The 22,834-nt window shown below is 35.0% G+C and overlaps 1 protein-coding gene across 1 annotated transcript in view; it reads right to left on the reverse strand.

The window, feature by feature from the left end:
* Window positions 1–22,834, reverse strand: part of THSD7A (thrombospondin type 1 domain containing 7A) — a 226,359-nt gene that overhangs the window by 12,835 nt on the left and 190,690 nt on the right. Inside the window, 9 exon segments of the mRNA XM_045564151.1 lie at window positions 2,864–3,038; window positions 3,813–3,958; window positions 4,209–4,326; window positions 6,208–6,323; window positions 7,681–7,825; window positions 10,106–10,259; window positions 13,623–13,756; window positions 15,370–15,375; window positions 17,601–17,779. Coding sequence (XP_045420107.1) covers window positions 2,864–3,038; window positions 3,813–3,958; window positions 4,209–4,326; window positions 6,208–6,323; window positions 7,681–7,825; window positions 10,106–10,259; window positions 13,623–13,756; window positions 15,370–15,375; window positions 17,601–17,779 — 1,173 coding nt within the window.

Raw genomic sequence — 22,834 nt, forward strand, 5'->3', positions numbered from 1 at the left:
ATCTAAACAAGTTTTAGAAACACTTCTATCCCCTAGGAAATGCCACTTTTGTGTTACTCAGTTTTCAATTATGCAGGAAAAACTCCTAAAGTTAAAATAAAAAAAAAATTCCTGTCAACACGAATGTAATATAACTAACTTCACCTCAGTGATTGCAAACTACATGGAAATAAAACACATTTTTTTATTGCTGGGCTTTATCTCTTTGGCTATTGACATTTAACATCATGTATTTTGCAACAAAACTGAATAAATCTTTTAAAGGTAGTCTGCGAGTTATATAATTATCACACCAAAATAAACCATGTCAGGCTTCAGAGATTTAATAACAGCAAATGAGAGTGAGCCACTCCCTTTTACTAAACATAATTTTATATTTAGACCACATGAACCATTGTAATAATAAAATTACATTATGCCTGCCAAAGATATGATAATTAAACACATGAAATATATTTCCAAATTCAGTACTCTACTCTTTAATATTTATTAGTCTACAAATTGCTAGCTTTCAAAACTAATTATTAGTGAAAACTAGCAAGAGAGGAACCAAAATGAATAGACTGTAATTTATAAGAGAAGAACAGCCTATTCCTGGATTTGTAATTATTTTAATTAAAATAGTGTGTTTGCCCTGTTCTATGTTATCATGGGATCCTATGATTTTCCTTCAAATCACTTATAATCTTATGTTATTTATGTTACTATGAGATTAGCAACTGTCCCTTCTGTTAGAAAGTAAGCCGTATGAGCACAGGGTCTACTAGTCTCCACTCTATCTCCAACCTCAAATCCAGGCCTGACCTAATTATACTTTAGGAATAAAAGTCAAATGAGTGGGTGATCGTCCTGCAGGAAGTAGAATGAAAACGTGCAGAGTTCCATAGTAAGGCACACACTAGTGCCTGGCAAGGATGCCAGTTCTGCTCCGCAAATCCTATTGCTGGTGCTGGAGATCTGGTTTTGGAATAGGTGGGCGTTCCAAATTTCAGCCTTGGTCACTTTTTGTTGACTCTATGGCCATTCAGGACATCAAAGTCCAAAGGTGCAGTCGTTGGTCCTGCCCAGAGCCCTCACCTGCTGCCACAGTCTCAAGCTGGGTCTGCTGTGAAGCAAAACGGTTTCATTAAATGGAATTATGTGTGAGATCTTGAATGAGATCAGGTCAGCTTCAGGGGCAGGAAATGAAAGAGGACAATTGCTGGAGCAACAAAAGGTTATTATTGGCAGGTGTGGGAATGTCTAAGAAGCAACATGTTGCCTAGCTCTAGAAAGTAAGATTTTATTTTATTATCTTATGTTTTTTTGTTTTATTGTGGTAATGTCACTTAATATGACATCTAGCCTTTTAAATTTTTAAGTGTACAATACAATATTGTAAACTATAGGCACAGTGTTGCACAGCAGATCTTTAGAACTTAATTACTTGATGTAAATAAAACTTTATACCCATTGAAGAAGAGTTGCTATTCAGATTTTTGGTTTTTTAAAATAATCATTATTTCTTAACCTAGATAAAAATATCCATGTGCGCAAAGACCAATCAATACTACAGTTGAATGTCCTCAAAATCTATCAGGTGTTATTTTATTGACTGCTATATACAATTTCATTCAGTTCACCTTAATAATAAACTATTAATATATATTACTGATATTATCATCCCAAATAATTATTTTACTAAGGAATGAATAAATTATGAGTAAAAAGATGTGTAGCTCACGTTTTCAACTTTTCCAGCTTGCATGGGCTCAATCCCATTTTCTTTTAATTTTTGAAAATATATGTTATCCACTTTTAAAATTTTCTTAAATGATATCATTTTACATAAAAATATGTTTTATGCTTAATCATTATTCTTTTGCTGAATCCTTACTTTAATTTTTTTGAGATCTTATTCAAAAGAACACATTTTTAAAGAGATGTATTTTTTCTTATCATAATTATAAGCAAATCAGGAGAATAAAAGTTTTACATTTGGAGGTAAAATATAGGTAATTCAGTTCCAATCTTGTTCATTTCCAGTTCACTAATGAATTGTTGCCTCCTCATCTTTCTCAAGGATGGGTTTCCTAACTTACTGTGACCTTAAATTTCCCTTACAATTCCCTGCATCAAACTCAAATTCCTAAATATTATCACTTATCACTATCTGCACTATCTGCTTATTGCTATCTGCCAATTTTTTACACTATTTGATATACAACATTTGCTTTCTACATTTTACTGCATGCACCCATTTTGTCAACAGTGAATCTGTATAATATTTCTCAATATTTTCTTCCACACTATTACTTTGTCTTTCAGTTGGAAGTAATCTGCTTTTTAAAATTTTTCTCAATGCTTTACTGATTCTCTATTTTTTTTCATTTTATCTTTTAACTACGGTGTATCTGGGTGTGAATTTGTTGTTGGTTCTACCAAGGACCCAGAGTAAGCTGTCATTATAAGTACTTAAATCTTTCTTTAGCCATTATGTGTTTAAACATTGTCTCTCCTTCTTTCTCTATTCTCTCCTTCTGGAAATCCCAAATAGGTCACCTTTAATCCCTATTTTCTCAACTCTTATTTCTTACTTTTCCTGTTGAGCGTGGGCATAAGACCTTAATTATCATGTCCTGCAGATGTTAAAACTCAAGGGGGGGCTGTCACGAGAGGCCACACAGGAGACCTGGACTTCAGCTCTACCTGACAGTAACAAGGCAGTGATCCCTTTTGCTCACAGGCACAGCATCTGACTGTCAGCATAGATATTACTGAATAAGAAGACAGCTGACATCCCTTAACTTATATATGCAACCCCTCTTGACCCTGGTCCTAGAAAGAAATCACCAAAGTATGAATTCTGTTTTGCTTTTGTTACCTGGGCAAGGCTGGGTGCAGGTTTCCTCCAGAACCATGTTTCTATCACCATCTATAATGGGTTCAATGTCAGCACAAAATTCCTCATCCACCACTTTGCTGAAATCATCAGCTGAACCATCACTCACTACACAAGATATGTTCCTTATTCTGGTCCCTTCTCCGCACTGGGCCTCCTGGAATGGAAGAAGAAATAACTAATTAGGAAAAGAGAAATAATTAATTACAGAGCTCATCTTTTGCAATCATCTCTGCACCATTGATTTTGATTTATGAACAGTTAGAGAAGCATTTGAAATCTTAGGGAAGAAGCCCTATAGGGCACTGGCTATAAAATATACATTGAACAATTTATTTGTTTTCTAGCCAAAGACAGGCAAATAAATTTACATTAAAATGAATTAGTCTCTAAATGATTTTAAAAGTACAAGGCAGGCCGGGCGCGGTGGCTCACGCCTGTAATCCTAGCACTCTGGGAGGCCGAGGCGGGTGGATCGCTCGAGGTCGGGTGTTCGAGACCAGCCTGAGCAAGAGCGAGACCCCCGTCTCTACTAAAAATAGAAAGAAATTATCTGGACAACTAAAAATATATATATGCAAAAAATTAGCCGGGCATGGTGGTGCATGCCTGTAGTCCCAGCCACTCGGGAGGCTGAGGCAGGAGGATCCCTTAAGCCCAGGAGTTTGAGGTTGCTGTGAGCTAGGCTGACGCCACGGCACTCACTCTAGCCCGGGCAACAAGTGAGACTCTGTCTCAAAAAAAAAAAAAAAAAAAAAAAAGTACAAGGCAGGGAGTATTTGTTGTCAAAACTAATTAAATGGTGGTAAAATAGCAAGGAATCTAAAATCTTTAAGAAGAAGCTTGCCATCTGAAGCTCTGAAAAATCTTTCTGAAACCAAGCCTCTGCAGATAAAGAATACACGCTTCCATACATCTTGAGATTTGATACCTGCACTTGGCACGGAGACCACTGGCCATATTGCCACCGATAACAGGGCTTCACTGGGCAAGGTTTGGACTGGTCCATCAGGGAAGGGCATGGTCTTCCATCACCCTGAAAGGGCTGGGTCACTGTTCGTCTTCGGATCATTTTTCCTTTAGGGGGTATAAAGTGATGCAACTTTAGTGATATGTCATAGTTGTGCAAACATGCATCTTGTTGGGAGAAGACATCACAGTGATGTATCCTGAAGAGATCCAGGAACAAATAAGGCTCAAAGGTTTTAGAAAGAAAGACACTCAGTCCAACCCTTCTGAAGATTATCTGATTTGACTTAAAGCAAGGGGGACATTTTATTTCATATTCCTTGCCATTAGCCTAATACTAATTGTGGTACAAACAAACCTGTGAGGCCACATGTTTGAGAACATTCTGACCAGGGAGACCAGTCAGAAAGCTGACAGTTCACAGGGCATTCCACCATGCAGGACATGTTCATCTGCCAGTTCTTCTCCAGGCCAAGCTGAAAGAACAGATGGAGATCTGTTTGTACTCACACACAGGCCTGACCACAGCATATTGTCGATGGGGGGAGAGAGAAGAGAGGAAGGTAGAACAAAAAAGCTGCACAGTAAAATGAAAAGATACCTGAAAGACAAACACCAAACTGTTAAAATCATAAAAGGGCAGAGGATGAATGAAGGGCCCTGACCATTAACTCCGTATACTTATGTATTATTTGAACATTTTTAATAACCAATAGAAAAAAGTAGATTTAATTTCCAAATTGGTTGAATTTCCCTAAATGAGGAACAAACAAGTATACACATAATTACTTTCCATTAGTTAAATATCTTTGGGATACTATTATTTTTATATATTCGTGTTAACCTATAAAACAAAAGGGAAGGATTCTAAAGACAAATTGCCACTCAAGACTAATGACATAATGTATTGAAATAATATAAACATCAGTTTTTAATTAAGGTTTATTTAAGAGATCAAAGACTCTATTTATAGCTTTGTCCTTTAGTCATATGAAATAATTTAAAATTGGTCATGTATGGTTTCAGTTCAGCTTTCAAAAAGCTCTCAGAGCTATTTATTTTACGTTTAATTCTGACCCATGGGGGCATTTATGTGTGTATTTGCAAAAAAAGGGACGTACTAATCAACTAGAAGTAGATCACAGGAAGCTCTCCAGCCAGTAGATGACTACAATAGTCCTCATTAATAATAATGTTATTTTTTATAATAGTAATATCACTTCAATGCCATCAGTTCCTAAAATGAAATGATTCAAGTGTGAAATTTTCAATTATTTAAATCTAAGGCACAAATAGACTGAGTTATAAGATTATAGAAGGCAGCATTTATTAACTACACAACTTGTGTTTAAACAGATGTGTTCTTGGCACATGTGGAAGCTCTGCTTTTGTGGACAGAGATATAAGAAAGTTAAGTTAGGTCCACGTGAAAAAGATATCAAATGAATTAAGATATTTTCATGTAGAGTTTTCCTTTAGGAGTTGGAGCGATTTACTGTGGGCTTATGATAACTCCCAGGATGTGTAAACAGAAGTCATGGCAACCATGTCTACTGAGCTCTAATGATGTGATAAGCTCCTTCTGGTCATTCCAAATCTGGTTGGTATTTGACCCTTGAATCTCAGATGTATGGGGAGTCAAAACTTGGCAGGAATGTGAGGACCATTTTGGTACGGAAATCAGACAAAATTATTACAACATGAAATGTGTTTCATGAAAACCAAGAGAGGCCAACAGCTATGTTTCCTCACATTTCAGAAGCTCATGTCTAGTTACCACGATGTTACTTTTAACAATTAGAGAATTACCAGTATAATTCTCCATACCTAAAAGATAATAATGGCAGACTCTATTCCTTTGTTTGAATTCCAAGCTCTCTCTTAATCAGACTTGAGTAATTACACTCTCACAGCTGAGTATTAGATCCTAATATAAAAATCTGCCACCCAACCACATGTGATCAATGTTTAGCAACAAAGAATAAGTGATGGATCTTGGCAGGTGTCCCAAGCACTACACAAAATTCATATCAAAGTACAAAAGATGATGAGTAGTCTGATTAAGATTTATTGCCTTTATTCACCTTGATTACTTATTGTTCCCCAAGCATTTCTTTCAGAATAGGCTAATTAGCATACCTTTGGGCTCCAAGCAGGACAAAATACAGGAAATTATATGTAGAAATCAGTAGTATTGGACTTATTTCTTTTCAAGAGCATATTTAACAGCCTGTGAATAGTGCAGAAAAACATCTGCTGGCAGTAAGCTGCATGGAGCATAGGTCACTTGGCTCAGCATGACTTGAAATTATTAGGGAAGAATTTACTCACGAAGATAAAACACAGCATCCACTCACCTCTTCACAATATTTCAGGTCAACCGACTTGCCATCGCTTCGAACACAATCCAACATTCTTGTTTTAATGCCATTTCCACAAACTGCCTTCTCACTCAGCTGACATGTACTCCAGTCTGAAAGGAATGAAGCCCATCAGAACAGAAGGCTACGTATGAAGCAGATTTCAAATGAAACTTTGATGACCTGAATCCCATACTTAATTCACAACTGCTTCCTAAGCTCCATAATCAATCATCCCACATGCAGAGCATATGGGTCCCAGCTTTGAACATATCAGGAATCAAATGGAATTGCTGGGGTTGCACATAGCTACAGGGATTATTCTTGAAGGCAGATGTCTACTTGACAATCTTGACAGCTAGCCGTTTGGCGATATTGTAAAAATGCTTTGGTCTACAGATCAATGTCTCTTAAAACCTTTTTTCCTAATAAAAGTTGAATTTAAAATCTTGGCATTACTTTTATATTAACAAAATAATCATAATCTTTGTGGATGGTACTTTAACTGTGTGGTTATATTCAAATAAAACACCATGTATTTTACTTATTGTCTACAGAGTACAGTAATACAGAGTGCAGTAAAATGCACACTGACTTATTTCAAAAATCACTTTGGCTATATTTATTTAATTCTCTAATTTTACGTCTTTTGCAAAATAATTCTTTTTTCTTATAGGGTAACATGGCATGTCCCAGAGAACCTTGATTTCCTTTGTATTATCAAAAGAAATTAAAAAGAAAAACCAAAAGAAACAAAAAACCAATATGACTGTTATGTGTCATTGTGCAATTTCTTGAGTTTGTTTCAGTGTGAAAAATTCCAAAGTAAGCCAGAATGTTGTCCCAAATCAGAAGAACCAATAAAATATTTTCTTTCCTAGAGTATTTGCCTTGATGAGATTAAACAAATTTGGGGGGAAAAATGAAATTTATAACAAGTCTGTTTTTTTTCTGAAAATACTCATGTGTTTTTCTTTATCTGCACCTTTTATAGCACTGATTTATAATCTTCAGCAAGTTTAAGATTGCTGACATTTTTATATAATACTGTTCATGTTTATAAACTGCCCATACACCCCAAGAACTGTTGCCACAGTATATTATAGCAATTAAACATCTTCTGAAAAAGCAAGATATCTTTCATTAAAGCTGATATCTGTGGTAAAAATATTTCTTTTATTTGCACCTTCCCAAAGTGGGAGGATGTGTTAAACAGGATCTCTTAAAATATTCACAACCTACTTTGAGGGCTAATGTTTGTGTGATATTTTCATTCTTTATATCTTGATGTTTACGAAAAAATAGAGCAGATAAATATTTCTGTTATTTACTAAATACTAATTTCTGAAGAATAAGCAGCATGTCCAAAAGGCCCACAGATGGCGATGAACTATACTGATGCGAATGCTTCAGGGCTGACCGACATGGGATTTGGCCTTTACCTCTGTGATCAGATGACTACCCGCATACCTGTTATGTTATAATCATAGTGGTAGCAGTTTTTGTTCAGGTTACAGGGCTCCTTCTCCACAGCATCAGGGCAGGATCTTCCTTCATCAGCAGGTTGTCTGATGGGGTCAGCTGACCTTTGCCGGAAACTGCTTTGATTGCAAGGCTTAAAAGGAACAACACAGCTTCTCAGAAGGGTGACTACTCAGCCACATGGCAGCTAGTGTTATTAGGGAGAGCACTGGAGCAGGAGGTAGAACACTTGGGCCACTGGTTAACTTGGACAAGGTAGTTAACCTCATTACGCCTCAGTTTTTCTGGGTATAAAACGAAGGTGTTGGATGAGATTCTGATGTCCCATCTAGCTATAAGGTGCTTAAGATGCTTTGTGGCAAATACTAATACACATATCAGCTCACATCTACACAAACACATACATACATGGTCATATTCTATATTGTGGAATGCTAGTAATATATATATATAAATATAATATATATTTTATATATATAGTCTCTTGGACCTGAAAAAAAAACTCATTTAAAGATGATTTTTAAATAATTATCTAGGTGTTAGTGACATTTGTTTTCCTAATGCGCACATACACATGCACCCAAACACAATGTCATATTAGAAAGAGGCGCTTGCCACTCTCCTACAGAGAATATGGTCTTCTGAAAACATTTGGTTTCTAACAACAGGAAGCAGGTAGGGACAAGCCTCCTTAGACTTTTTCAGGCCTAAGGTAATTGCTTCTTCCTTCTCTGCGCCATTGTACTTTGGTCACACCATTGGAATACCACTTACTGTCCTGATACAAAGTGAATGATACAAAGGCCTTGTTCCTTTCTACAGTGGGGTGTGAGTGCACTCAGAGAAACTTATGTTTTTCACGTCTGTGTGTTCTCCACACATAATGCAGTTCCTGGCAGGCAGAAAATGCTTAATCTGTGTTTGTTTGATGAAGGCCTGAGTGAGGAAACAGGGTAGGTAAAATATAAAGCCCAAGAAGCACAATTATGCAATTAGTTGAATTTCATTCTCATCCAAACATTTATTTTGGCAAATTCTCAGGGGTATGAAATGTATTTCATTAACTCTCTTTTGAACATGGTAAAGGCTCAATTATTCTTCTAAAATAATTATCCTTGGTCATTTAAAACAGAAACCAAATGGACAAAGTTCCAGTTTAGTGGTTCCTGTTATTAGAACCCCTGTTAATATGTTTAACAAGTGGCCAATGTTCAATATTGCCTACTTTATAAAAAATGGAATCTCTTTCCAACATAATCTGAGACAATAAGAATCTCACAGTTATAAACATGGTCAGACAACATAGAATACAGTCCAACTATTTGGGGTAACTTCAAATCTGAGGCTATGAAATTAGAATGGAAAATCACTTGCATACTCTTGCAAAACAATTGATTCTTTATTGCAATTTAACGTGTATTAAAGTCAACTGCCAGCCCTGTTTTGCTGCTGCTCTATCAGTTGGCTGCCAATCAGCATGTTTAATAATGTTAATACTGAGATGGAAAATCAATTTCTCCTTGTAAAACATACACCATAGACTCTTCTTTGAAATTGTTTTATATTGTATTTCAACGAATTATCCACATTAGATATATATTTTTTCCCATGCTTTGAATGCTGTTTTTGAAACATACACTTTTTCAAAGGTGCCCAAGGGTAAGCCAAATGTCCTACGTAACCAGCCACTTCTGTTTTAAATGACTTTCTTCCCAGTGTCCCTTGGAAGAGCCTCTGCTGGCTGTTGAAATCTAGCAGCTTTGTGTGATTTGAAACTCTCAGCTGGCTTTCCAGGCCCAAAGGACACAGTCAGCGTGCAAAAAGATTCACTGATGCGCAGCTTTCTTCATTCTACCCAGTCTCTTACCAGGGACCTTTTTCTTTTTAGTGTTAATACTCCTGCTGCAGTACCCCCACTGTGTGAAAGATTATTCCTACCATTTAAATAAAATGGGTTGGGCAAAAAGCAAGGAATGACAATAACCTGACACTATTAAAGTACTTTTACTAGCACTCACTCATTTTCCCTTTTACCTGGAGGGAATCATTATCGCCACTGCAGTTTCTTAACATGCTGAGTATTTATAAGGCAAACCGAAGGCCTTTTGTGCCTGGATAGGAGGATGGGTTGGAAGGAGCATGAAGCTCACAAGAGGTCCAACTGTTCCTCTGTGAGAGGAAACATTGCTGACTTTAAGTGGCTCAGTTAGAGAATGAAGAGACCAAGAAAACACACAATGTGTTGGTACATATGGCACACAGGCAGATTTTACATTAACGTTATATTTTCTTAATAATATCTTTAAGGCTTCAGTGGTAAAAAATTAAGTAAGCTCTTTTGCCTTTGCTTTGTTGGTATAAAAAAAAGAAAGTAAGTAAGCTCTACACTAATAAAATAGTACAATCATCTCACCAAAGCACATCGGGTCCATGGACCCCATTCAGATATCACACAGTCCTCAGGACATGGTAATTTGCACTCTCTAGAGCCCAGGGGCATCTCTTCTGGGTCACAGAGGTAATCCTCCACGTGTTCAGAAGGGCCATCTGCTGTATTCTGCATGCACCTAGAAGAGAACATACATATCTTCCAGAAAACACACATGTCTTCTAGAAATGAAGAAACCAGGACAATTAGAATAACGGCTAACCCATAGAACAGGTGGTTCTTGTTAAGAGGTAATTATAGGGCTGGCAGCAGGAAGCTTTGTATCTGATGAATAAAATTCTCCAAAAATGGTGACTTAAAAGGATCTCTGCCTCCCCCAAATATTTGTAGTGCTTCTGCATGATTTAAAAATATATGTTTGCATGCATGATCATAAACTTTAAATACAGGATATATTTACATATACTGTGTATGTAAAATCTGCATATCTGAAAGAAAGAAACTCAAATGAGGCAGAAGCTAATGAGGAGTGGTCCAAAGAGATTCATAGAGGGGTTGCAATTTTGGCATATAATGCATTTTTTCTTCTCAAAAAGGTGGTGTATTCCATAGAGAAGGTAGAGCTGAGTTATATACAGTGAAAGACCAGGCACACTGAAATCTCTAAGTAAGAGGCTTCATTAAGAATTTTTGAAGATAACTAGAGGCATTTATCAATTTGTTCTGTGATTTTAAAAGTAATTTTAGCCTCCCATCTGCTGCTAACCTTAAAAGAAATCCAAAAGCGAAAAGACAATTATAACTGTAATAGCACAAATTCTCTAAATGTGGTTTTTTGGATCTTCCTACATCTTGACCTTTTTTAAAAATTGTTAGTTTTCTTTTTAATAGAATAAATTCAAACCTTGTATTCCATTTTATTCTACTGCATGCCATGATGAAGGGGTCTTTATTCATCTCTTGGGAATCTAATTAATGTGACTAGTACTAGACTTTACTTTTACCGTATTTAATCATCTCTCTGTGTACTTTAGTACTGCAGTGGAAGAGAAAAACTTTATCTCTCATCTATAACTTGGAGAAGGTCAGCCAACTTAAGGGGTTAAAGGCTTGAGCTCTCAAGCCTCTCAAACCTATTGCAATGTTTTAAAATGTCAGTTGAATTACATTCCCAATTACACCTGGAATCCCAACTTTTTTCAGGGATTTACAATCAGTAAGGACATTCACAAACCTACTCTGCAGAGTCACTTTTCTATACAGTGCTGCTGAATTTAAGAGAAATGTCCTTTCCCTGTGGGATACATTCAGAGACTGGAAAATTGTGCTCTTGTCATGTCTTAATTGGGTTTTTGGCCTAAAAAAAATCTATACAAATACCTACCTCTGCATTTTTTTTTTTTTGGTATACTGGATAAATACATAAAAAGCAATCACAAAAATATGCAGAGGTAGATATTTATATAACTTTGTTATTGAAAGAAAAAGTCAAATTATGAATCTCTTTGGGAGAATTTTAGTTTCCCAGGAAAAAGCTCTACCTTCAATAGCATTTTAAAAATGTTCTGTTGATAGGAGCTTAAAGAGGACATGGGGCAGACAGAGCATTTCAGTGCTCTAAAGTTTGATTTGCTGCTATGAAAAGATCACATTCATGATAGGTACTGACACAATGTATAAGGATTAACTTGTAAAATTACCTATTGATCCAGAGTTAATAACAGATGTCCAATACTCTATCAAGTAGTTATATACATAAATCTTCATTTTCAAAGACTTTTCTCTTTCTTTAATTTTGTATTATATAAGTAATATATTCACTTTAAGAAAATCAGAAGAAATAATAAAAATTCACATAATTTCATTACTTAGAGATAACCACTCTTAACAGACTATATTTATTTGTTTTTAAATTTTTTAAGACTATTATTTTAAACCTACATTTTCTTTTTATAAAATAAGAGCAAACTTTATGTACTATTTATACCATTAAAAAATCAACAATATATTATGAACATCTTGTGTCATTAACTATTTTTCTAAGATACATTATTATTGACTACATTTGAATTCCACTTCTGGAATGTGCCACAATTGCTAAAAAAATCCTTACTGTTGGCATTCAGAATATTTATAGGTTTTATTTATTTTATTTGGTGTTAACAATTTTAGAATTCACCCTAGATACAGAATAAATATTTGGATTAAGTTCTCAGCCCAAAGGAAGGCACTTTAAATTCATTTGCCTTTTTCAAATTCTTGGCCTTTCTTCTTTCTAAGGAGCAAGGATTATTCTGTGAGAAAACTGAACTGTATTAGAAATACACAGCATAGAATCAAGTTGGAGGTTAAGAGGTGGAGCAGAGGCCCACCACAGGTGTGGCAGTAAGAGGGTGCATTGTCTGCAGAGAATTAAAAAGCAACAATAACAGTAACTAAATGTGTCTGTTTTTATCACCATGTGCTGGCAATTCTAGAAAATGTCAGTGAAAACACCATTCCTTCCTACCAGGGCAAACCAAGTCTACCACCCACTCCTTGACAGGCCAGACCATCTTAAAAGAGAAAGAATGTGATTGGATACATTTAAACCTGCTCTTTTATAGACTCATCTATCCTGAAATGTCACCCAATGCTTGCATTGAAGCAGGACATTTTGACCTTAATTAGCAGAGGATAAGGTTAGGGAGGTGTACTACTCAATCAGTAACAAACAGGAACATTATTACATGATCAGAGATCACAATCAATACTGACCTTCTCTTTTCTCTATTTGCATTAAAGATGTTTACTGAAAATGTAAATGGATCTGAAAAGTTACTGTGTTTAGAATATGTTTGGAAATGTTGAGTATCTATTTACAAAGCAAAAGGGAATAGATAATTGTACCGTATACAGATAATTGAAGGGAAAGCTAAAAAAAAACCAGTTCTTTCATTATAATTTCTATACTCTCAAGTGCTATTGAGAACTTGAAATACGGCTATTGTGACTGATGAGATGCATTTTTAGTTCTATGTAATCTTAACTGGTTTAAATTTAATTTGACACTGTTGGAGTCAGATGTGGCTAGTGGCTACTCTACTGGGCAGTGCAGCTAAAGAAGTGAGAGGCAAGAACCAGCCAGGGATTTCAGGGAAGACTCCCCAGAAGAGATGAGAGTATTCAAAGTTAGCCAGTTTGATACCAAGCAGCAAGAGTTTTAAATAGAGCATTTAAAAAATGCACTTAGAAATATATTTGGCTCTTAAGAAAAAAAGGTATTGGGGTTAAAATTCTGCATTAGTTCAGATTCAATATAATGTTCCCTCTCTTCCAGAGTATCTTGACATGAAGCTTCCTAAATCAGAAGGCCATAATATTATAAACTGCTGCTTGAAGCACATCCTCTTAAAGTTTTCCATGAACAGAATCCCTAAAAACAAAACTGAAGACAATTTTAATCAGGGGCCTGGGGAGGAGTGAGTGCTCATGTCAGCACACGGGAAATTGGGAGTTGGTTGTGGGTCTTGCTTGTCTGTGTGGTTAGGACTGGTCTTACCTCACTTTTCGGGTTTGCACGCCCTCTCCACAGTTATCCCGCATGTTCACAAAGGTCACCTTGCACACGCTCCAGGGCTCTGTGACCCATATGTACTGGCTGCAGTCACTGTGGCACGGGACGACCTCGTACACCTGAAACACACATGGGTCTCAGCGATCTCAGGGAATCCCATGAGAGTGAGTGGCAGGACTCTCACACCACGACAATCATTACTTCATTGGTAAGCTACTTCCACTTCTCTCCTTCATTGCTCATTATTCTAGAATAGCAATAGAAATCTCTTGAGGCTAGCCCTGCTGTAGTCTGCTGCTCTGCTAGTACGTTGCAAGTATAGATCTGACCCTCTGGACCGCAATAGATACATTACCCATTTTCCTGTACTGGCCCTTTCCACACTGTATTGTAATTTTCTGGCCCACCTATGTTGATCACAGTTTTGTGTGTTTTCAATACTTAGCTCAGGGGCATTCATATGCTAGGCACTCAATAGAGATTTGTTGAATGAATGAAGGGGGGAATGGATGAATTCAATGAGCATAAAAATGTAGCTGTTTTCTTCATAAATATAACTTGGCCTCTTTTCCAGATAAATATGTGTAAGAATGAGGATTTATTTTTCTTGTGTTTCATATGGAAAGCTAAATTAAAAGATAAAAAATACAAAACTAAAGCCATCTTAAAACTAATCCTCAGTCCTTTAGGGCTTGGAGGCAATCTGAAATTGGACTCATTACATAGCTACAGCACCAAGAAATGAGGGGCACATGAAACAAAGCAAATTGTCAGAGCTCTGGTGTCCATAAGCCACACATTTTGGGTAATATGCTTGGGTTTCAGGATTTTTAGAACAATGAACCAATTATGCTCTTTTCTCAATGAGAAGAATAACTAAATAAAGGAAATGAATGGCCCATAATCCACTGCAACCAAGCTGGCTCAACCATGAAAGAAAAATCTCTTAAAATATTTTCATAATCTACGATAGTGAAATGTTACTTTCTATTTTACACACATACACACACACACACACACACACAGAAACTATAGTATATAAATATTTTATATTAAATATAACTAATTACAGAACATATAAATGGCCCTTTGGATCCATTCTTTTGTGTCAATTTTAGTGGACTGAAAACCCAAGTTAAATGAATACAGTGGACCTATCCCAAATGGAAATAAAAAATATGCACTGTTGGAATCAGATTCTGCAATGATTGCGGTAAGTGACCACATTCACATTTGGGTGCTATGTTAAAACTGGACTAAATAGCACTGGGTAAAACATTACCCTACAACTGATAGGGAAGGGACAATGCTGTCTTCCCTAATCCTTCGATGGCTTTCATTTTAATCTCCTAAACTGAAGTGAATACAAATCAGTTCAGAGCAATCTCCACCCACCCATTTTCAGCCCACCTTAGCTCACCATTTCCCTCTCCTTCTGAAAAGTGTGAGAATTTTTTAATAAGGGGTGTCATTGCCTTGTCAAGGTTAGTGTAATGAAGCTTGTTCTCCCCACTGTCACCTCAGGCCTTGCCATTAAAATAACGAAATGCAGGTGACTGTGCTAGGAAATAAAAAGGGAGCAGCTACAGAAAAAGAAAATTTAATGGAAAATGTGATATTTTCTTCCTGTAAAACATAAAAGACAATAGCAGGAAAAGGAAAACATTCTCAGAAATCAGAATTTCTTTTTTAAAGCATTCAATTAAAAACTATGAGCTTTAAGAGTTCTTACCTGTGCCTGGGGTAGTGTTCAACAGGAATGAAGAAAAGGGAAAGAACCAGAGATAAATAAAAATATCAGTATATTATGAGAAGAACTTGTGGAGTAAGTTCCAAATATTATTATCCACATACAAAAGCCTACTTTTTTGAATAAAGGATTAGAACATTTTAAGTAAGATACACAAATGTTTGCAGGATGAAAACATGTTAAAAAACTGAATTGACCTCAAATTATATAACATGAGGAATTGATATATATTGAAAATAACTTGTGATCCAACTTGTGAATGGACTATTATTTATCTAGCAATGGATCTATCCATTGATTGATCTTAATCAATTGATCCATCTGTTTTGTAGAAAATGAAGATTTTAGGATTTTCTTTCTCAACTGGAAAATGGACCTTTGGAGACCATTTTCAAGCCAATGGGCCATCAGTTATTTTATTGAGGAATTTATAATTTCAGCAAAAATCTATGTGATTTATAATTGTTAACAATAACATAAAACTTTGCATATTTTTTACTTTTCCTAAATATTTTACTAATACATAAATCTCTAGTAATTTCTGTTTTTATGTGGAACATTTATACACAAAGTCAGATGTTCAAAAGTCGATTATGTCTTGTTTTAGTTTTGATTTTTTTAGTTGTTAATGTCTTAATAATCCCTCAGTAAACTGATAAAAAGTACAGAAATGTCCCTATCAAACTCTGTGTCAGATTATATCAGAGTTGGAAAGTGACAGAGAAATTGTTTAGACTAAAGATTTTTCACAACAAAAACAATTTGACACAAGGCCTTGAACCTTTGGAAACTAACCATTAAAGAAAATGCTAAGGCAACACAGCCCATTTTAACTGCATAGCTAACTTGGTGTACACATATACACTAAAGTGAAATGGGTATGAATATATATAGAATTTCTCTGTATTAGGACTGTAGATCATAATTTACTAAAATTTAAATTTGTTACTGGACATTCGAGGTTTTAAAATTTTTAGAGAAATATTCTTTTGTATTATAAACACTTTGGTTTAGTTATTCTGTTTTACAATTATATAATCAGAAGCATGGAACTGAATTATCTTCTTGGGAAATTCACTAGCATCTTAGGAACGTAAAATGCTCTATGACAGGGAAGCTCAGTTACCAGTAGGTGGCAGCAGTGGAGTATATTACTCAATCTCAGTTGCATTTAAACGATAAATTCAGCAACTTCACTTAGGAAAAATTGAGATTCTTTGAGAGTACTTTCTATGAAATTTAATTCTCTGTCTCATCTTTATTTTATTAAAAAGTACTTTCTGTTTTTCTCTAAAGTGTTTTATGAACAAAGTTGGGTTAATTTAGGAAGGCAAGTATGTGTATTGGTAAGCAGAATGTTGGGAGATTAAAATTAGGCTATGTGTATGAATGAAACATTTCTACATATTTAAGGACTTTGTTCATTTGAGTGTGACTTAAATTCAAATATACAACTGAACATCTATATATAAAGTTCATTCTTAGTTAATTTACATGGAGGCCAAACCTGATAATAATGTCTGATACATTACATTTCATTTAAGTCAATCACGATTCCCTCATTAGCCTTTTCACTTTCTATCTCCAATAGAACACAAGTAACAACTATTAACGGTAACTAAGGAAGCATGCATCTAAAGTTAAATAAAGTTCCAAATAAAATTGAAAATGACCAATGACTAAATTGATAGCATACTTAGAGCAATTCTGAGGCCATCTTTATATTTCCTTTTCCTCAATTTATTTTATAGCAAACAAATTTAAACATATAAACAGTATATTTTTCCTAATTTTAGACCCAAGCCCACATACTTTCTTTGATTTTAATTTAATTAGTCAGTAAGTGGTGTATCTTTTCTGAGAGTTTAGGGGAGCTGTAAGAATGAGATAATTTCAGCCTACAAATTAGATACAATTTTATGACAGATTAAATACCTTGACATTATTTCAAAGATAGGTGTCATTTTTCTCTACACTGAATTATATTAATATTCATACACTTGCAAGGTACTGAATCTCCAGAGAAAACATAGATAATATATCTAATGTGGGATTTTAATAACACATGTATTTACTCAAGCATTCTAAAAATACAATGGGTGAAATTTTTTATTCAGGAGCTATTATTTACCCTGCTCCATTTTAGAGGAAAAAAAAAACAGGTCATTGCGAATCTCAACAATTATCTTGATATGCTCAGTGGTGGAAAATACCTGGTTGACATGATCCAGTTTGGGGCAAGGCCTTCCTCCATTATACGGTTTTTCCCGCAGCCATTTGGAGCGAACCTTCACGCCGCTCCCACAGGACTTGCTGCAACGCGACCAGTTGGACCACTCACTGAGCTTGCAGTCTGAGGGGCAAGGGATGATGCAGGCCTCTTCGATGTAACCTGTGTGCAGGAAAATGAGACAAGAACCATCTCTCCCACCTGTCACTCTCCCACTGCCACCCACCATTCTAGCTCATTTAGAGGTTCCAAGTCTGACTTGACAGCAGCATGCAAATGCAGAGGTGTCTCCATTGTTAGGGACTCAAATTAAATTCTGCGGGAAAATGACACACACATATGACGACTCTGTTAAAATAACAGCTGAGCAGCTGCCATATGATCTGCTTAGGATTCATGCTCACCATATTTAAACATTTCTGACTTTCTGACAGCTCGTGTTTAATTGACAATAACCTGACTGCCTGCTACCATATCATTCTCATGCTGCCAGAATGATATATTAAAAAAAATTATAGTTTTCTATAAACCCCTATCTGTTCATGTCACACAAGTTCAGGGTTCTGAGTCCATGCAATGTTTTTCCTCTAGAAGAAAAGCCAGCCCCTTTCAATCAATATACAAAAGGGACCATCTAACTTAGCACCTTAGGTTTCTCCTTCTTTGAAAATCAAGTCTGAAGAAGAAAGATGAGAGATGTTATATAAATAATGCCTCATATTTTTACAGTGCTGTCAGTTTCAAAGTACCTTCATATCTTGTATCCATTTGATTCTCTTGAAAATCTTATAAATTTGTAGGTATTGATATTCTAACGACCGGAGAAGAAAACAAATACAGAGAGATGACTGACAAGTCCAATGTCACACAATAAGAGATGAGGCAAGGTTTTCTAAGGTCTAGTCTAGTGCTCATTCTACCAAATCACACAGATGGTTAAATTTACAGTCTACATATTTGTTTTGGAAAATAGGAGCATTTGCCTTGAATAGTCCTTTACTACTAACTTGGCATTTCACAATATTAGCTTATCATTATTATTCTCAAGGCAAATATGTGGAAAAACAAAATTCCTCTAGTCAAGAATCAAATGCATGGCTGTCCTTCATAATATTCTGACTGTGGAGAGAGGTCGTTTCTGATACAAGAAAACACTCTGCCTTACCATTTTGTCTCAACAGCAGAAACATGATTTTGAAGATGATTATAACATAAACAATTTACACTAGAAAACTCAGGTAAATTTAAAAACTTATTGAGATATAATTCTTATATCATGAAAATCAGCTCATGTTTTGGCTTTTAGTGTATCTGCTGAGTTGTGTAACCATCACCACCATCTAATTTTAGAATATTTTTATCACCTTAAAAAATACCCTATATTTGTTGACAATCACTTCTCATTTTCCCTTTCCTCATTCCCTGCCAATCACTAATTTACATTGTTTGTATGAATTTGCCTATCTTGGGCATTTTATATATATGAAATCAAACATTATGTGGTCTTTTGTGATTGGCTTCATTCACTCAGTACAATGTTTTCAAGGTTCATCTACGTTGTAGCATGTGTCAGTACTTTCCCTTGGTATGAATGATTAATGTTTCATTGCATGGATATGCTACATTTTGTTTATCCATTCATCGGACATTTGAGTTGTTTCCACATCTTGTCTATTATGAATAATGCTGCTAAGGAATGTGTATACAAGTTTCCTTTCAATTCTCTTGAATATATACCTAGGAGTGGAATTGCTTGGTCATATGGGAACTCTAAATTTAACTTGTTAGGAGATGTTAAACTGTTTTTCAAAATGACTGCACCATTTTACATTCTGCCAGCAATGTATGACTGTTCTAATTTTTATAAAGCCTTGTCAAATTTGTTATTATTTATATTTTTATTTTAGTATACTTTGAAGAACAAAAGTTTTGTTAATAAAGTCCAATTTATCTATTTTTTTCTTCAGTTGCTTGTGCTTTGCTTTCATATCTAGGAAATCATTACCTTATCTAAGGTCATAAAGGTTTACACCAAGGTTTTTCCTAAGAAGTTTACAGTTATAGCTCTTATATTTACATGTCTTTTTTATTTTAATTTTTGTGTATGATGAAAGGTAGGGGTCCAACTTCATTCTTTTGTATATGGCTATTGAGTTATCTGAACTCATTTGTTAAAAAGACTATTCTGTTCCCATTAAATTATTTTGGCACTTTTGTTCCTCTACATATTATCTCCTATAGTTTCATCGAAGATATACATCATTGGTTTTAAACTTTCAATTTAGTCTCCATACACAAAAGTGCAACTTTCACAAGCATAAAGTTCACTGAACACACCCATGAAACCTATACTCTGGAGCCCTCCTTTGTATCTCCTGCTAGTCACTATCCTTTCTTACAAGGGCAACCACCATCCTGACTTCTCACAATGTAGAATAGTTTTACTTTTTGAAAATTTTATGTAAATGGAATCATATAGTGTATGATTTGTGCTAGCCTTCTTTCAGTCTACATTGCGATACGAGATTCATCTAATTGATGTGTGGCACTGTATTATGTGAATATACTATGGCTTAGTCATTCTGTTATTGGTGAGCATAGGGGTAGTTTTCAATATGGGGCCATTATTAACAGTGCTGCTATGAACCTTCTAGAACATGCATTTCGGTGAACATATGTATACATTTCTGTTGGGTGTATTCCTGTAAGAGAAATCAAGGAGTCAGAGGGTATAACCTTATTGTAAGTGAAGAATAACAGACATTTAAAAAATGGGATTGCAAATTTTGTATGAAGAGCAGGATACAATGAAAGAGTTTTCAAAAGTGGGGATTAGTCCCAGATAATCTTATGGGGGGCAGATGTGCCAGTTGGGGTTTTTTTCAGTTGTGAGACATGTGAGACATTGAAGATAGAAAGAAGATGCCAATGCTAAGCTTTGAATGTACTTCTGATATTGGAGTATTGATAATGATTCAGAGGAAAGTCCAATAAATAATTGAAGGAGTACTTTGCAATAGTGCTTACTGAAATTTTAAAAAACATAGCCATTCTTCAAAGAGATTGTATTGATCTATTAAAACGTCACACTTTGGCTTTAATTATGGTTTGAGGTGGGGAAATAAGTCCCTTTCACTATTTTGCGTTGAAATATATTTCAAATGCCATTCCCTTTTTCGTATAGCACAATTAGTAAATAAATTTATCTTAACTAGGATGAGATGGCTACAATGTAATTCCTGATCAGGCCAGTAATGATTTGTTTTCATTTAAAAAGTAACAGTTTAATAAATAGAATCAAACTTAAAAATGTGTAAAGTCATTTCCAAATCAATGGCATTATAACCAAACTATTTAACAATATTTGTAAAAGTATAACAAATTTCAAAAAATCCCAATCATATCCAAAAATTGTCAATGGCTTTGGCAAAAGGACATTAGTATTCCAAATGTAATAAGTTATTAAAATATTTCTAGAAGAATTGCATTTTTCTACCTTGATAAAATGCAAAGTGACAGTCAAAAATAAACCTTCAACCTTTTATTATTCAGTAACCATAATTGAAAATAGAATCACATGATATTTCATGGCACTACTTTACAGAGTAACTATGGAAATTCTTTCTTTCCATTTTATCTGTTGAAATATTATGGCATTAGTGAGATTTAACGTGTATGACTTTAGAGTGATTCGCATTGTATTATTAAGGAAGGAGATATAAAACTTTTATGTCTGATTTTCCAATAGCGTATTCCAGCAAACATCTCTCAAATAAAACTCAATCTATTAAACTGTTAAAAGATACAAATTAGAAACTGAGATAAAGATAAAACTGCAAATGGGTATATTGCCTAGCATCTCATTTTTATTTTCCAGTGTCTGACAACATTCAATAATTGCCTGTCATGTTTATCTAGCACCATTAAAATCCTTAATGCTACTAGTGAACTGCTAGATAAGCATTCCCCTGCCTTTTCTGCTAAGATCATTTTTGAGGGCAATTAACACCAAACAATCATGGGGGATGGAAAGAGAGAGAAACATTTGAAGCATTTTAAGGCTAAATAAGCTGCTGGCATCTTGTAGCAATTTATGGTTTCTGAGGATGATGGAATAAAATAAATGACTTCACAATTAGGATATTAAAACTTTTTGCAGTTTAACACTGAATTTGACACTTGGAAAAATCAAACTCCTGACTTCTGATCATATTTTTGGTATTCTGTATCTGTTCTGACTGCTGCTTTCAGGTTGAGATGAATACGAAATACTAGCAGGCTTAAAGTGGCAACCAGAGGACATACTGTCTTTGAGATATATCCGAGCACCGCATTCATTTGAATTATGAATGTGCAGATACAGTAGATTTCAGCAACCTTCACAATTACTAAATTGTGCTGTTGAAAGGAGCACTGTTGATGGATTAAAGAACTCCTTTTGAAAGCAGATGGAAAATATTGGTTGGGTTCTGATTTACAACTGTGTGAATGAGTAACTCTGGCACTCTATCTGAAACATCCAGATTAATCTCAAAAGCAACCTCAAAAGTCTCTCCTACTTAAATGTGTATTATATGCAATGACTGCAACCAGGAATGAGAACATTTAATTAGACTTTTATCTATGGTGGTCCTCCTGGGCTTGAAAAAATTAAAAAAAAAATCATTGTGTAAAAACTTCCCAAATGGACAGAATATTCTTTAACAATTATGTATATTAAAAACTGGTAATCTGATAACCTGGGGAGACCAAACTAATATTTATATATACAAACTCCTATATTCCAATATTCTACCCAAACTCACATATTCAATAGATGAAAAGTTTTGAATAAATTTCAGACAATTAATTATCATGGTGAAGTGCCCAGGTAAATTTACATAATTACGATAAAGTATTGTTTTAACTTTAATTTTATTAGTTTGTTTTATAGATTTATAGAGGTTTGCACTTATAGAAAATTTCAACATCAGTATGAAGGGCTGTGAGGTTTTGTTATTGTTATTTCAATACTGGGAGCTCAATGACCAGACTCATTCAGATCATTTAGGTATATCTACATACAAGTTCATTATCAAAGCTACTTCTTTTTGCTTTTGTTTGTTTGTTTGTTTAAATAGATCTAGGGTACAAGTGTTTTTTTGGTTGCATGGCAGAATTGCATAGTGGAGAAGTCTAGGATTTTGATATACCTATCACCTGAGTTTTCTGTCGTAT

This window comes from Lemur catta, chromosome 11, assembly GCF_020740605.2.
Source record: "Lemur catta isolate mLemCat1 chromosome 11, mLemCat1.pri, whole genome shotgun sequence".
NCBI classification, from domain to species: domain Eukaryota; kingdom Metazoa; phylum Chordata; class Mammalia; order Primates; family Lemuridae; genus Lemur; species Lemur catta.